The 16,866-nt window shown below is 38.5% G+C and overlaps 1 protein-coding gene across 3 annotated transcripts in view; it reads left to right on the top strand.

Annotated features, from left to right (window-relative positions):
* SMARCA2 (SWI/SNF related, matrix associated, actin dependent regulator of chromatin, subfamily a, member 2) overlaps window positions 1-16,866 on the top strand; it is a 145,916-nt gene that overhangs the window by 66,743 nt on the left and 62,307 nt on the right. For 2 of the 3 annotated variants that reach the window (XM_054987638.1, XM_054987637.1), the window contains exons 11-21: window positions 476-529; window positions 2,173-2,303; window positions 2,465-2,525; window positions 4,464-4,564; window positions 4,713-4,860; window positions 7,073-7,236; window positions 11,318-11,384; window positions 11,873-11,983; window positions 14,887-15,129; window positions 15,406-15,519; window positions 16,274-16,381. In XM_054987638.1, the coding sequence (XP_054843613.1) occupies window positions 476-529; window positions 2,173-2,303; window positions 2,465-2,525; window positions 4,464-4,564; window positions 4,713-4,860; window positions 7,073-7,236; window positions 11,318-11,384; window positions 11,873-11,983; window positions 14,887-15,129; window positions 15,406-15,519; window positions 16,274-16,381 (1,302 nt within the window). Of the gene's footprint in view, window positions 1-475; window positions 530-2,172; window positions 2,304-2,464; window positions 2,526-4,463; window positions 4,565-4,712; window positions 4,861-7,072; window positions 7,237-11,317; window positions 11,385-11,872; window positions 11,984-13,974; window positions 13,992-14,886; window positions 15,130-15,405; window positions 15,520-16,273; window positions 16,382-16,866 lie in introns of those variants that run through there. The other variant, XM_054987640.1, reaches the window with a different exon arrangement.

Here is a 16,866-nt window from a genome sequence, read left to right on the forward strand (position 1 = left end):
ATGTCCCTCCCAATCTCCCACTGGTCACCAGGCCATGCCTCGCAGCCCTGTGTAGAACTGTGAATCATTCGCAGGGGCAAGCCAGTCAGGTCCCAGTTACAAGAGTATTCCTTGTTTTGTTAAGTAAAACTTTATGGGAACAAGTATTTACAGAACAAGTTTAAAGGCTGTTTACTTTAATGATAAGCATTGATCTTGAAGCATTGAACTTATGAGGCCTACTTTTCATTCCTGAAGCTCTTTAGACTCCCTGTAGAAACTGAAAAAACTGTACATATTTATTTTAAAGTACAATTCTGCATCCATGCCCACCTGCAAACAACCAATTCTTATTGTCCAAAATGTGTTTATGATATGTATCATAGCCGTACACATCTAAGGTAGATATAAAATATTCCAAGTATAACATACTATACTTCACATTTTTTTGTATTTTCCTAATGTTCTTAGTTTGACTCATATCATTTTGTTACAGAAGGCAGAAGACAGTACAGAAGGAATGGGATCTGGACTTGGTCCTGATGGAGAGGTAAGAATTCTTGTTTCTCTTTAGAAGGTATTTCAACTTATTGCCCTTAGTTCATAATGAGCATTGGCCATAGTCCAAATGTGTAAGGCACGGTCAAAGGAAAAAGGACAGGGCAAGCGTACTCAAACTATTACCCTTAGTATCGGTTTCAGGATTGGGCCTATGAATGTTTATGAACTGCTGTAATGTAGTTTGAAAAACATAAAATATATTTTTATAAAAATACAAAGAAAAATGTTTGAGGTTTTCATACAAGCGTGCTAAGATGACCAGCATTACCTTTTCTGATCTTCTTAAAGAAGAAAGGTAAATTAATATTGGAATAATAAAATAAATTATACACAGATTGTTACCAATTAAATTGGATTTTATTTTGTGAAACTTCAAAATGTGCAATTGTTGAATATAAGCTGTAAAGAAGTGATTTGTGTGGGAAATTAACAGTCTTACAATAAATAACAAATGATCTTGGAGTAAGGAAGTTGATGACTTGTGCATAGTTTTCTTAAATAATATAATTTAGAAGTTTCTGTTCTGTAGTTAGAAATAATGTTTCAGATAAATATTCATGCAGATTACGTTGTCCAAAGACCTACATTCTAGATTCAGCTTAGTATTACCCTGTTCATCTTTTTTCCTTCACAAGTAAAAGGAGACTTTTTAACATGATCCACAGCTGATTTTGCAAATTGGATTGTTACACCCTAACTAATCAAGCAAACACACACGACTAGCTATACATATTGCTGTCTTTTCTGGCATGCAATAAAATGTGTAGTAAATTGGTTTAATGGAAGACACTTTGTCCAACACAACTAATTGAAGATTTTAATGAGTGCCCTTGCAGTTAATGAGCTGTCTCACTAATGAGCATGCTGAAGAGGTCTCTAGAAAGTTTATCTGGGTGCATGTATATGTAGGCATCTTATGCTGATAATATGATGAATAGGGTTGTTTTTTAAAAAGTCATTTCTTGTTTTGAGGAAAGATAATAAGGAGACATTAGACCATTCATTAGCAGTACCCCCTCCCCCCTGGAGATTAGTTAAATATATTGAAATGCTGCTCGTAAGTTGCTAAGAAATAATAAGCCTTAAAGTACAATATATTTTTGTAGATTTGTATATAAATGGCAACAAAGAAATAGAAATGAATGTTGTTATTTTAACTCCTGAGTCCTGACACTTTGGCTGTGCTGTGCTTAGTGAACTATACTATATTTTTGTCATATACTAAAACCAAACATCTGAATGGTTTTGATTCATACTGATTGTCATCCATTTTTGAAACTGAGAAGGAATTTTCCCTGAAGCCCAATTTTGTGATTTCCTTTTTAAAACTTCTTCAGCATGTGGCTTGGCTCACTTGTACCAAGCCATCTCGTACTACAAAGTTTGTAAGAATCTTATACAGTGTCACATTATAGGGTACATTGTGGGGATGGTTTTTTGTAGGGGGAGTCTGCTGTTGGGTAGGGTATTTCTGACCTGTACATCCCTTCTGTTTTTCGCTCTAATGTGGTAACTTGGTGCTGACATGGATTTTGAAGAAGAAACTAATATGAACTTTGTAACAGAACTGTTTCTGTCAGATAGAGATGTTTTCTTCACAGATTAAGCTGTACATTTCTCCTTTCTGTTCAGCCCATAGATGAGAGCAGTCAAATGAGTGATCTCCCAGTCAAAGTAACTCACACTGAAACAGGCAAAGTTCTTCTTGGACCAGAGGCTCCTAAAGCTAGTCAGTTGGATGCTTGGTTAGAAATGAACCCTGGGTAAGTAGCTAGAAATTAGCAAAAAAACACTTTGGGTTTTTTGCTTTATATTTATATATTTGCAGATTCTATGCCTTTTTGAAATGCATATTTATTCTTACCCATATTTGGAGTCTGTGTTTCACTTTTTCAATTTCTCTTGTCTGCTTCTTCCCCATCAGCTATGAAGTTGCTCCTCGGTCAGACAGTGAAGAAGAAAGTGGCTCTGAGTATGAGGAGGAAGTAAGGGAATACTTCACTTTGATAGATATGTTTTTATTTATAATACTAATTTGAAAAATTTGTGTTTTATTCACTGAATGAGAAGCATACAAAAGTAGTTCTAACCATTAAAATAATCACTATTATAATATTACATGATAAATCATGGGGAAAATAGCTTTAAAATAAAGTTTGCTAAGTATCGTTTCCTTCTTTTGTATTGTAACAGATAACAAGAGCTACTTGTTAATACTAATTCATTTGGCTTTTCTGGTCTAAATAAGAATTTTTAATGTGATAGGACTGAAATTGCTATATTAGAATCCTATTAATTAACAGGGAAAATAAAGTAGAAGTTATAACTCTTCAGGTAGTGACAGAATACATATTTCTCTTCAATTATGGATGCCCATGTATCACAATAAGCCAGGAGGTTTACATTTTTAGAACTTGTCCTCTATTAAAGCAGATACTAGTTGTCATTATTTACCACAGCTAGTGTCATGTCTACTTAAATCAGTTTTATCTTCACATAAGTAGACTTGTTTATCTGCAAAGTGTTATATTTTTAATCAGTCCTTTATTAAAATACAATGATGCTTCAGATAGGAAGGAGAAAAATGTGAAATGCAGCTGTTGGTATGTTTTCTTACTTTAGCAATCAAGCATGGATTCAGCAATATGCAAAACTTATTTACCGGCATTGTTAAGTAACAGCTAGGAAAATACATGTGCATAGTTACAGCCCAGCACTAAGGAGTGAGTGTGCTTTGATTATTTCTTGAGACTCTTTGCTGTGACTCTGGGGTAAGAAAAGGTGGAAAGGAGTCTGTTAAATGAGTATGGCTGGATGCTATTATTGCTTTTCTCATTCTGTGTCCTGTATCCAGATCAGTTTTGCTCATCTCTAGTCATAAGCTACTAGGGCACTGCAGATTTTAAGTGCTATCCTAAGCAGAGATAAACCTTTTTAAGGCCCACTGATGTCACAGGACTTGGAAGGGCGTATCTGTGCTTAGGATGGCCTTGTAAGCTGTTGAACTGAGAAGGTCCTGGCAAGGTGAATTCAGAGGTCCCCTTAATATGTTCAAGCTTTTTTTTTTTGTCTTATAGTTTCCTCCTTGGTGAACACAATGAGTTCTAATTTTCCATCTCAGAAGGCTGACAAATGCGGTTCAAAGCCTCAGATTTGGGAGGGGAACAGCCTTTTGAACTCTAAAGCCTATTTGTCTTAGAGTCTCTATTGGGTATACAGAGTTACTTTGTGACCTGGCAGATAATAGGGTACTTCATGCTTATTGGAAACTCCTGTATTTATACTAAATACAAGGCTTTTAACCTCAGGCACACTCTGCTTGTGCCCAAATATATAAATTGGTTACTTCTCACTCACCTTAATCTCTTATCAAGGAAAGAAGAGATCATACAGATAGCTGACAGTATAAAAAGTGAAATCAGAACAGGAAGCTGTGACAGTGGTTTCAGAATTTTAATGTAGTATGCTTGGATTGGGTGGGTGGTTAATGAAAAAATTAAATAGTCTTTTGGGCATCGTGTTCTGAATACTTTAAAATTCCTAAGATGTTCAGCTGTGATGGGTATTATATGGCTCTATAGAAGTATTTTTTCCCCTGAGCGTATGATATGATGGAATTTTCTTTCTCAGAATGTTATGCACCATGTCAGGTGTCTGTGGAATACAAATGAGATAGAATTTTCTCCTTATTAAGTATTTTAAAAATAGGGGGAAGCAAGGAAGATCTGACAATATTTTAAAAATTCTGAAATTAAATGCCCATAACAGTACACGCACAAATAATTGTGATAAACAAGCACTGCTTGTTAAAAGGCTTTTTTTAAAATAAAAGATATAAATTATCATTTTAAAGAAGTAATTTTGCTTTTACTAAGTTCTTACTGATGTTACAAATATAACACCTGGTCTGTTCTTTTCTGCAGGATGATGACGAAGACTCAAGTAGGCAAGAGACAGATGAGAAGATCCACTTGGATCCAAACAGTGAAGATGTTTCTGAACGAGATGCTAAACAAATAATTGAGTGAGTCTAATTTGAGACGTCTGCTCTCTCCAGGAAGGAAACTGTTTTGTACCACATATATTTTGCAGTTGAATGAAGAATGCTTGCTAACCTCTCAAACTTTTTAGTAACACAGGGTTCCAAATGACTCTCTCTACTTGCTTTGAAGGACAGCCAAACAAGATGTGGATGATGAATACAGCATGCAATATAGTGCCAGAGGGTCTCAGTCTTACTATACAGTGGCTCATGCAATTGCAGAGAGAGTAGATAAGCAATCTTCTCTTCTTATTAATGGCACACTAAAGCATTATCAGGTAAGAACTCTAGAAGAAGACAGCTTTCATATTTGCAAATATTTCCATTTATAGTATAACTCCCTTCAGCATAACTTTACATCAGGGGCTCTTAAAGTCTGCCATAAGGAGCCTCCCTGAAAAAGATCAAAGCAAAATGGTTCAGTCTTACAAACTAATACCTTAGAATCCAATAATTTGAGCTCTTGATTCCCTGTTCAATATTTTAAAGCAAGGGTCCCCAACATGGTGCTCGTAGGCACATTTGTGCCCACTGATACCTTTCCTGGTGCCTGCTGAGTGTTTAAGTATTTTTAGAAAGTGGGGAGGCCAGGTGGGCTTTTGCAAAGCATGGCTTCTGACTCGCCATTGGAGTATTGATCATCTGCAGATTTTTAAAAACATTGTTTTGGCAGAAACTGCTTCTGCAGCACAAGGATCTTCACTGTATGGCTGAAGGTAAGCTGTAGCAGCTGTTTTGTGGATGGCTACGTTTCCTGCTGCAGCTGTTTTGTGGCAGCCATATTGTTGCTGTGCCCACTGTACTGTGTCAGAATTTCAGATGTTCCTGCAGGCTCAGAAAGGTTGGGGACCCTTGTTTTAAAGTATATCTAATTCCTTCTCCGCTGAGCAGCCTGGCCTCACATATGTGACAAGAACTTTGTCTTTTGAGAGTATTGTTTCACGACTTCTGCAGTTTTTGAGAACTTCTTGCTTGCTGCAACCAAAAAGCCATGTGCTCTCCCTCTCAATTGCATACAAACTGCATGTTTGTTCCCCTTGTGATGCAGGATAATGCCATAAATTAGATGCCTGTCAACCAGAGTACCTCCTGCCCTGATCATTGTTCCCATAAATGATTGAGGTCTGGTTCAGACATAAAGTGTCTCCCTTCAATCCATGCAGGATCAATCTAATCAGGAGCCAGCCTTGAAAAATATGCACTTTCTCCTTCCCTTCATGTGAATGTGTTTAACCTTTCCTTGCCTGTCTTAACCATGGTTTAGTGATGCATCTGTGTAGGCACAAGCTAGGTCACATTAAATAGATTCCTCCATAACTAGAGTTTTCAAATCCTCTTGAAATCATTGCTTCAAACTCTGTTTAATATGAAAACATTTAATATGAAAGCATCAACTGTGATTAGCATTAATGTAAATGCTAGGCCTAGGTCAAATGTCAAAGTTTAGTGGGTCAGGAGTTTGTCATGGGCTCATACAGTCCCCCCCTTCTCTCTTACGTGTGAATTTCCTCCTGGGCTGCTCTGGCCATGGTTTGCTGTAACATCTAACTTGGGCAAACTGGTCTACACTGATCTTCCAAACTATGGTTTGTTGATTAGTGTTGAGCATCATTCCCTGAGCAGTCACAGCTACTTGTTCTTACAGCATCTTCAAAACGGAGACGAGTAAGTAAGTTCCCAATTCCCCAAACTGCTTTGGAGGATCATCAAAATTAAGCCTAAAACATTGTTAATGCAGAGAGGTGCTGTGAAGGAAGAGCTCAGCAGCTGCCATCCTAATTCTCAGTGGCAGAGCAGCACCTGGTTCCTCCCCCAATGGCTGTCATCCTAGGAAGAAAAGCTAACGTATTCACTTCACAAATATTAGGAAAGGAGGAAAAGAGAGGCTTGTTTATTATTTGCTCGTAGACAGCTTTGAGCAGTGAGGAAAAGTGATACAGAAATATAGCAAATACAGATTTTTTTCTCCCATTCTAAATGTCTGAAGTTTTTCTTAGGTATCATTCAGTTTTAAAAGTTGCATTTTTGAAAGTTTTATCTCAATGTACCAATATGGAATTAATTCTGTAGTCCATAATTTCTTCAGTTTTTAAAGAATATTCAGGATAGTTTTGTTGTTGCCACACGCAGTATGAAGGGTAGGCCTCTTCCAAAAGGGAACGGTGGGAAAATCTAGACCCTGGAAATATAAAGCCTCAAGGCATGTATGAGCTATTGAGTCCATTGTATATCTCAGTTGCTGCCACATTAATCATAAAAGGATCATGCCCAAATTATAAAACAGTTTTGGGAGCAAAGGCATTCTAAATGTTGGTCTACATAGCTGCAGTGATTCTTATATAGAGAACTTTTTGTATCGTGTCCATTGTACTGGCTGCAGAAAACACATCCTCAGCTGACAAGCACCAAAGCAGAGATGTTTTAAAAATTGCTTGAACTATTACCATGGGCATGGATACTAGGTAACTGAAGCAATCTCCTTCATTTCAGATCCAGGGTCTTGAATGGATGGTTTCTCTGTATAATAACAATTTGAATGGAATTTTAGCTGATGAAATGGGGCTTGGAAAGACCATACAGACTATTGCACTCATCACTTATCTGATGGATCACAAACGGCTCAATGGCCCCTATCTCATCATTGTTCCCCTCTCGTAAGTCAATGAACTCCTCCTAATGATATTTTTCTATGCTATGCAGATTGGCTCATTAACGATGTGTACTTTTTTCACTTAATGGCTAGAGAAAGTGTGTAGAGGGGCAGTGCGGAGTGTATACTCTGGATTTAGTTTGCAAATCTCTTCTTCCCAATCTGGCATTGGTGACCAAATGGCTGATAAATGCCCTTAGTAGGCAAGCTTTACACTGTGTCACTATAGCTTGTTCCTGCTGTGATTCACAAGAGAGAAAATGCATGTATGGCAAGAATAACATTTCCCCTAAAGTTATTGAAGGAATTTTCTTTTAAATATCTTTAACATGGCAGTTTCTAAATAGCTACAGCATACTAGATTATTAGTGCTGCTGACTTTCTTTGATACAGGTACTGCCTAGGCATTGAGATTATTATCTTTACTTACTGGTTAATCACCAATCTTTGCATTTGCCCCATAGCTATGTATAATATTAGATTTAAAGGCAACATACGTATAAAAACATGTACACCCTACAGGCTTAGAGAAGAATCATTAACAGGCCTTTTCAGAATCCCAGTAAAGTATACTCAGTTCTTAAGACTGCACTGTTTGTCTCCATTTGGAATCTGCAAGAAATTTTTTTTATTACATTTAGCCTTAATAATATTGATAATGCTTTTTCAACATTATCCATTGCTGACCTAAAAGTGGCTGTCTTCAAACAGAAACTTCAAGAGGAGATTACAACATGAGATTGCTGAAGTGGAGTTAATTTACAAATTCAGAAAAATGGACACCCCCCCACCCCCATCCCCGGCTGAACAGAGATTTAGGATTTTATCTCACGACAGATGCTAATTTCTGCTCTAATCAAGTTGCATTGTACCTTTACATCCTGATGCCCTCCCTTGTAACACCCCACTCACCTTTTACTGGGATATAAAGGCTCAGGGATCTCCATTCCTACTCATGTCTGAAGCAGGCAGCTCTGACTCTCAAAAGCTTATACTCTGAATATCTTGTTGGTCTCTCAGGTGCCAATGGTCTCAAATCCTTCTGTTTTACTGCAGACCAATGTGGCTACTTATCTGAACTATGTCTTTTCAGAATTAATTATTGTAATTATATTAAGATTATCTTCCTTGATGACATCCATTTATACCAATGTGTCACTCAGTTAAAACAGTTTGTCCATGTTCAGCAAAATCAGGGTGCCAATCCCCTGGTGAGGGAACCCCCTACCCCTGCCTCTCATTTCCTCTTGGACTGGCACCAGAAGATTTTTTTTTTTAATTACTGTTGTGCCAGTGGTGTGATGTCACTTCCAGTGCGAAACTGGAAGTGATATCACATCTCTCCAGGAATTGCTGGAAACACTGGTAGAACCAGAATAGTTTTTGGTGATTCCTAGAGTTGTCTGATTTCACTTTAGAGTTTTCCCTTGAAGTGAGATCACGCTGCCATTAACATGTTCCCTCCCCCACTTTGGTCTCCTGCTGGTTTCCTGGCAGCCCTAGGCAAAATGTCTACCCATCTAGTACATTTTTATCCCCATGTTTCCCTCTTTATTCTTAAACGTGCCTATATATAGTTATAAATATAGATATACTAGCTTGATGCCCGTGCTTCACTATGGTATTTAACTACTTTAAATCCAGTTATAATGATGTATTGTCGAAGGCTTTCACGGCCGGAGAACGATGGTTGTTGGGGGTTTTCCGGGCTGTATTGCCGTGGTCTTGGCATTGTAGTTCCTGACGTTTCGCCAGCAGCTGTGGCTGGCATCTTCAGAGGTGTAGCACCAAAAGAGTGCTACACCTCTGAAGATGTGTCTTTTGGTGCTACACCTCTGAAGATGCCAGCCACAGCTGCTGGCGAAACGTCAGGAACTACAATGCCAAGACCACGGCAATACAGCCCGGAAAACCCCCAACAACCACCAGTTATAATGCTTAAAGGTATGTAACATTTTTTGATTTGTGGGGTGGTTTTTTTTTAGTTGGTTTTGTAGCATAATAGCATAGTACCCAAGCTTGGTGTTTGAATAAAGCGAAGCGTGTTGATGCCTAAAACTGATGAAGTGAATTTCAAAATAGAACATTTATTGAAGAGATTTTAAAAGGAAAAGATTGTAGTGCAATAAATAAAGTGAAAAATATGTACAACCTCTTTTTTTCTACTGAAGGACCTCATTGGTGGTTTTCCCCTCAGGTGCTAGGATCACCAGGCTGCTGGGTGAACTCACTCTGGAGCAGGTCACATAGAACTGCCCATGTGAGAAGCAGTCCTCCCTCAAGTCAATTCTTGCCACCTTCAGTGTCTGCCCCTGGGACTTGTTAATCGTCATACATAGCAAAGCAGGCCTTGAGGAGGAACTGCAGTCTCTTGAATTTGAAGGGGTTCTCTGATGGTATGAGTAGTATGTGTGGTATGAACACTGACTCCCCTCCCCCAAGCACTGCCAGTAAACAATGTGGCCTCAATGATGTTCCTGTGGAGGCTTTCACATGTAGTCTGGTGCCATTGCAGAGTTTGGGTGGGCTGGTTCTGGAGCAGCATCACTGGAGCCCCCACTTTGAGGAGAAGCTTGTGGGCTGGGAAGCCAGGAGGGTTGAGCATACTGAGGAACTCCACAGGGTAGTGGACTGCATCATCCATTTGCACCAGTGAGTCCACAGACCTGCACTCTATTTTGAGTGAGTTGTGTTTCATTAATGATGGCAGCCTTGTCGATCTTGGGAGTCAGAATGGTATGCTTGCTCAGCCAGTCCACGGACTTCTCCGTGATATTGACGATATCAGGGTATATCGTGGCTGTTAGGTCTGCTAGGGTCGTCATTACTGTGCCCAGGCCTGCAGAGATGGTCACCTTTCCCTTGGGATACACTCCGTCCCCTATTTTTAGTAGTAGTACAGAGAATTCCCCAGCAGACGCCTCGCCTCTCAAGTGGACCCTTATGTTCTTTCTTAGTGAGTTTCCTGATGAGGGGCCACACATACAACGCCTTGACACACACGGTAACCTCGTCAGCTCGAGTTCCCCTTGGGACTACTGGCAGAGTCTGCCTTACTGACTTTTATATAAAATCCCTCTTCGGGAGTCTTGTACCATCTTTATTCAACTGTCTGCAGTTTCCTTTACCTGATTTTTACCTCAGAACACAGAGTTCCACCAATCAGCCTGCATATGCAAATGACCTCAGGGCAGAGTTGCTGAGTTGGCTGGGGGGGGGGGGATGAGCAGCCTCCCAGCCACACAGGGAAGCTGTATCCCTATGGGAAAACATATTTTACCCCCTTAGGGGCCAAATTTCTTAAAATCCCTTCTTAGTGAGTCTCTTATATCACGAAAGGAACATTCTCCGCAAAATTTCATGTTTCTAGGTCCAGGGGTTTGGGTTGGGCATTGATAAGTCAGTCAGGACACGTGTCTTTATATATATAGATTACAAATAAAAACAATGTAGCAAAACCAACAGCATAAAAACAAGTCAGAGACATAAAAACGACATGAAATGATAGTGAGAAGCCTAAAATGATATTCACAAAAGAGTCCTCAGGCTAGAAGCAGACAATTAAAAACAACAACAAAAGCCGCAGTTAGAAGTCTTTGTAAAAAGAGAGCTTGGAACCTAAAGAAAAGAAAAGGTAGGTTCCAGGTGGCTTTAAGGGGGAAAGCAGGGTTTGGGAAGACAATCTTAATCGGCCTACGAGCTAGGTTAGGCTGAAAGTGTGACTGGGGCAAGATTACCTCATGAGCTTCATGGCACCCTGGGATTTTGAACTCACATTTCACAGAGTTTAGCACTTTGACCACTTAAACTACTTTGGAAAATAGTTAAAGCAATTCATTTGATTTAATTGGCCTGAACCAACTTAGGAGAGAAATCGTGAGCTGAAACTCGGGCAACTTCTCCTCACGTGATTACAAATGTGATTACTACGCAGCCTGCATGTTTTATTTTCTATTCATGTTGCAGTTTAAATATGAGGGTATAAAATTTGTTGCTGTTTATCACTTTTACTATCAGAAGCTGTTCTAAATAAGTATATTAGAAAATGTTTTTAATATGCCTCATATTCTTCCTCTTTTGCATAGGACTTTATCCAACTGGACTTACGAATTTGACAAATGGGCCCCTTCTGTGGTGAAAATTTCTTACAAGGTTAGGTTTTCTTTATATAGGGATAGATAACTGGGAGTATAATCTTTTCTCTCTTTTGGTGCGCTTAAAATTGCTTGATCAGTACATTTACTGTAATATACCATAATGTCTTTCAGGTTTTGAAATGCAGTAGAAAAGCGCTATGATGGGAGTGATAGAAATTATGAATAATGTACATTTGTGTGTTCCTGGATGCTTTATCATTAGGCTAGCTCAGTCATGATTATTCTTATGAAGGCAAGCATATGTAGGGGCATGAGGCTGCCTGCTGCATAAATATCTGAGCAAAGATTTCTATCCATCTTCTGTTTGTTAGGGCAAAGGTATTTTATTTTTTTTAATCTTTACTCCTTCTGTGAAGAGTTTAGAAATGTGACAAACATTAGTATAATTCTTGTTACATGTGCCTAATGTGATGTGTTTTGTTCAGATATCCTTATTCTACTGATCTGTTATTTGAATGTTTTTGTTTCTTTTTTTTCTTTCAGGGCACACCTGCTATGCGCCGATCTCTTGTTCCTCAGCTTCGCAGTGGAAAATTTAATGTTCTTTTGACCACTTATGAGTATATAATTAAGGACAAGCACATTCTTGCTAAGGTAGTGTTGTATTTCTGTCTTCTCTTAATGACGTGCTTTCTTCCCTTCCGAATTTCCCCCTTCCCCATAGCTCACATTCTACCTGGCAAAAAGACTCCAAGTGCAGCATCCATGATCACTGTTGTTTTTTGAAAGCCAGTTCCAAGTTTTTCTATGCCTGAATTGAAGTGTTAGGCCTTTCTTCCAGTCCATTCAGATTCTCCTCTCCTGCCGCGGCACTTTCAGGATTGCAGATGAGAGAATGGTTTTGCTACCTGTGGATCCCATCAATACTGCACAGCCGCTTCTCCATCATTCTGCCTAATAACATTTATCCTGGAACCCTGCTATTCCATTTTCATCCACAGCTCTTCTGTAGCTCTTTGTTTCTGAGGAGAGATGAGCATGGTTTAAAAAAGGTGTCAGGCTGTGTCTTTACTTTCCAGATGTGAAAGATAATAGACACTAGACTGAAACCTTTTGTGTTCATTATTAGTTGTGCATTAAACCTAAATAGCTGGAGAGAACTCCTTTGATGTAAATATCTCCTAAATAGTGTAATAGACTCTATAATATAGAGGCTAATCTTTGGGAACTGTTGCTTCAGTGAAAATGGGGGTATTTAAAATGCATAGGTAATGGAGATCACTTTGAGTTGTTAGATATATAGCCACAGTTTCACTTGTCAAACATCAATTCATGTACATTCCTTAATAAGATTTCATATGCTCACTAGAAATCACCTTTCTAAATGCAGTTCTCTTACTGCTTTCTCTTTCGTTTACTGCTTTCTCAGCCTTAAATAAAATGTGCACATTCTAGGCACAAAGGCTGTTTTACTTGTTCTGGAACCTTCTGATGAAGCTTTGTGGCTTGCTTATTAAAATACCAACAGTTTGGTTTAGGATTTGGAAAGATTTACATCTCCTCATTCTTTTGCACTCCGTATGGTACTTCCAGTCTTTTAATTAGCAGTGAGCAGCTGCTCTGATTCTGCTATATTGCTCGTGTCATTCTAGAAGCTGAAATTTCCTGGAATGATACCTGAAGTTGCTTCCACTGAAGTCATGCTGTTACTGTGATGGCCTCATTGCTTCCTTTTTTTTTAGTTCAAGAATTGGCTGATGGAAGGAAGTTTTTTACATTTCAGTTCCATCTACACTTTAATGGTTGTTTTAAATGAATTTTAATTTATGTGACACTCATTTTGCAAAACATGAATTTGGAGATTTTGATTTTTTTCTTACTTTAAACTGAATCCATTGCACAGATGTCTTAAAAGCATTGTGCTGTAAATATGGGTCATTGGAAAATTGTAATCTCTTTTGAGGAGGCTGTGCAGTAGGCTGTGTTTTGTAAGATGTGTCTAGTCAAGGATTCCAAGCAGCATTTTCTGTTAGCTTTGGCTATCAGGCTCTTCTTAATGCTACTATAAAAGAGCAAAGTGGTAGACAGAACAGTGCTCCACTTTGCTCAAAACTTCTTTTATCTAGAGCCTTCTCTCAAGAAAGTGTTAGACATCATAGAATACTTAGGGTTAGATCTTATAGCACTCTTCCAATAACAGTGTAATCCTAACCAGAATCCTTCTGTTAAATCCATGGAAGTCAGTAGGCTTAGACAGGTATAACTCTGCTTAGGACTGTGTTGTGAGAAGCTTTAATTAGGTAGAAAGAGCATTACAAGGTTTCCTCTGTTAGAGTAAGGCTTTTCGGTTTGCAGAAGGAAATCATAGGATCTAAACCCTAGGAAAAAAGAGAGATCTTTAATTTCCCTTACATGTGTTTTCTTATTTCGCTAGCTTAGAATGTTAAAAGTACAACAGAAGACTACTGTGGACAGAGTGGATTTCTGTTTGGAGCATGACTTTCATGCCTCTTTCCTCCTGCTACAGCCCCAAATGACACCCCTAGTGGACCCCCAAGAACACCATGAGGGGTGAGTCAGAGGTCTGCAGCAGGAAGGGAGAATCAATGAATATCACCCATGCCATGCATCAGTGGACATTCTCTGCTGGATTCAATCCTGTGTATGCTCCGTTGCTATCCAGTTATTTAAGTATTTGAGTGTTATTTGCACCATTGCAGTCTGTTTATGTATTTGCAGTAGTAATCTCAGTTTTCTCTCAAATATTCTTAAAGTGGTATACATAAAAATGTAAAACAATACATCATAAAAAAAACCCTAAAAATATAATCAGCTGCAGTAGTCAGCAATTTAAGAGGCAGGCTCCCAAATGCTCAGTGGAATAAATGTTTCTCTATGTTTCCAAAGGAGCTAACAGTGCAATCCTATGCAGAGTTACTTCAGTTGAAGCCCAGGGATTTCAATCAACTTGGACTGGAGTAACTCAGTTTAAGATTGCACTGTAACTAAGGTAGTTAAGTGAACTTCATGAGGGATGGCATGCCTGAATTCTGGTGGCACTACAAAGAGAGCCTCATTTCACTTTGATGTTAATAGAGCATTAAAAAATATAGTTCATAGCAGGGCTTATTGGCTGATCTTAATCATGAAAGGATGTTGGGTAGGAGTTATAAAGGAAAATACATAGACACCCAGTAGCAGGTTATGTTTATGCTGGATTATACTGATCAGGTGTCTGATTTGTGAACCAGCTGAAAGGTCCATGCTATTTTTAAGGAACACATATCCAGAGTGCAGTACTATAGACCAACCTAATATTACTTGCATGGTAAATTTAAATTCGATGCATTGAATATTTTCCAGTTCTGGTATTACTCAAAGTCGGAACAAATGATTCCAATTTACCTTTTCAAATCAACTAATGAGTATAATCATATCCCTATAGTCATATCCCTATAGTCTGTTCTTTTTTTTTAAGACAGAATCATTTTAGCCTTGCCTCAAATGGGAATTTAGGGGAATAAAGATTTGTTGCCAATGACTTTGTCCTTTTGTAGATTCGGTGGAAGTATATGATTGTAGATGAAGGTCATCGAATGAAGAACCATCATTGCAAGCTGACTCAGGTGTTGAATACTCATTATGTAGCCCCAAGACGGATTCTCTTGACTGGAACTCCATTGCAGAATAAACTGCCTGAACTTTGGGCTCTTCTTAACTTCCTCCTTCCAACAATTTTCAAGAGCTGCAGCACCTTTGAACAGTGGTTCAATGCCCCGTTTGCCATGACAGGAGAAAGGGTACTGGTGTATTTTGTTTAAACTTAAATTCACAGAGATTTAAATAGTTGCACTGTGAAAATTTATATTGAACTTGGGCCATACTTTTAACCTTAACATTGTAACATTACAACTTTAAAGTACTTCAAAGAAAATATCTATTCAGATTCTTCTAAGCTGAGCGGAAACATGGCATGATTTAAACATTATAAATCCATTTATAATGGAAAAAATGATGAAACTTGGCAGGTTTCTGTTGTTAAGAGCATATAATTTTTGGTCATTATGTTCCTGCAGGTAGATTTAAATGAGGAGGAAACTATTTTGATCATTCGGCGTCTCCACAAAGTTCTGCGACCCTTCCTGTTAAGGAGACTGAAGAAAGAAGTTGAATCTCAGCTACCAGAAAAGGTTTGTGCAGGGAATGCATTGCTGCATATTTCTCGTCACCTGAATGAATTTTGGGTTCCACAATGTTGCAGAATGCCAATGAAAAGTGTGGTGCTGAACCCAAAGATTCCAGGCCCCAAACCTTTCAAAGCAAACATAGTACAACTCTGTGTTGTGACTAGCGAATATGAGTGGCACAATGACTCAGACGTAGGAGAAAATCAGTCCCATAGAGCCAGTGTCCCAGAAGTTGTAGAACCACTCTGTACTGTACACTGTTAGTTGTTCACTGTACAACTAACTCAAAGTCATAATAATTTCTACTGTAATGATCTCTTTGTTTACCACTGCACTTTTGCAATGCTGTGAACTTGTAGGCACTCTAAAAGGTAGCCTGTATCTAAATAAGGCTATTTATTTATTTTCAATATTTATAAATTTCCTTTCACTGGTTGTACCCATGGTAAAGTGAACAATAAAAGCTACCTTTTCTGTAATCTACCTCATTAACTTCTGCTACAGCATAGGCAATTTTCCCACTGTCAAGACTTTTCTGTTTGGTGATGAAATCCTTTTTCTATATCATTGTCCTCTGTAGTCAAATGGCTAGGGACAGCATGAAAAAGAGGTAGCCTCTTAAGTCCTTCTTGACTAATAATCCTGTCTGCTTTGTAAACCTGTTTCCTGGTAAAGATACATTTCTATTACTGAGAGGGTTGGGTTTTGGTGGTTGGGCAGATTCTGCATTATTTACTACTAACCTTTCTCTCACTAGGTTGAATATGTTATTAAGTGTGATATGTCAGCACTTCAGAAAATATTATATCGCCACATGCAAGCCAAGGGAATCCTCCTTACTGATGGTTCTGAGAAAGACAAGAAGGTGAGAAATTCTTACTGCTTAGAACAGAGTCCTCAGCCAAAATAAACCTGTCCTAATCAAGAAACAAACCTTTGTTTAAAATCTTCTCAGGTGCAACTGGGAGAATTTAGCTAAGAGATTTTATTCCGTTCCAGATACAGGATGTCACAGATTGGTAGAGAAAGGATGGAGCATGATATGCTTTACAGTTCCTAAAACAAAACAGTACTATTAATTAACACAGATGGAAGGCCATCATCGAGATGTTGTAGAACAGGAATATTGTAGGGGACATGCATAGGTCTATGATATTATATGATCCGCATTTGAGAAGTCCAGATATTTATTTATTTTATTTATCTATGTCATTTAGCAGGAATCCAATACATTAGCAGGAATCCAATACAACATAGTGGTGACGTCTATGGTCCCACTCATTAGTGAAGCATCTGAGACCCCCCTCCCTACAATACAGCCCTCCTATCTGAGTAAAAAACCTTTTTGAA

The sequence above is a fragment of the Eublepharis macularius genome, chromosome 8 (genome assembly GCF_028583425.1).
Source record: "Eublepharis macularius isolate TG4126 chromosome 8, MPM_Emac_v1.0, whole genome shotgun sequence".
NCBI classification, from domain to species: Eukaryota; Metazoa; Chordata; class Lepidosauria; order Squamata; family Eublepharidae; genus Eublepharis; species Eublepharis macularius.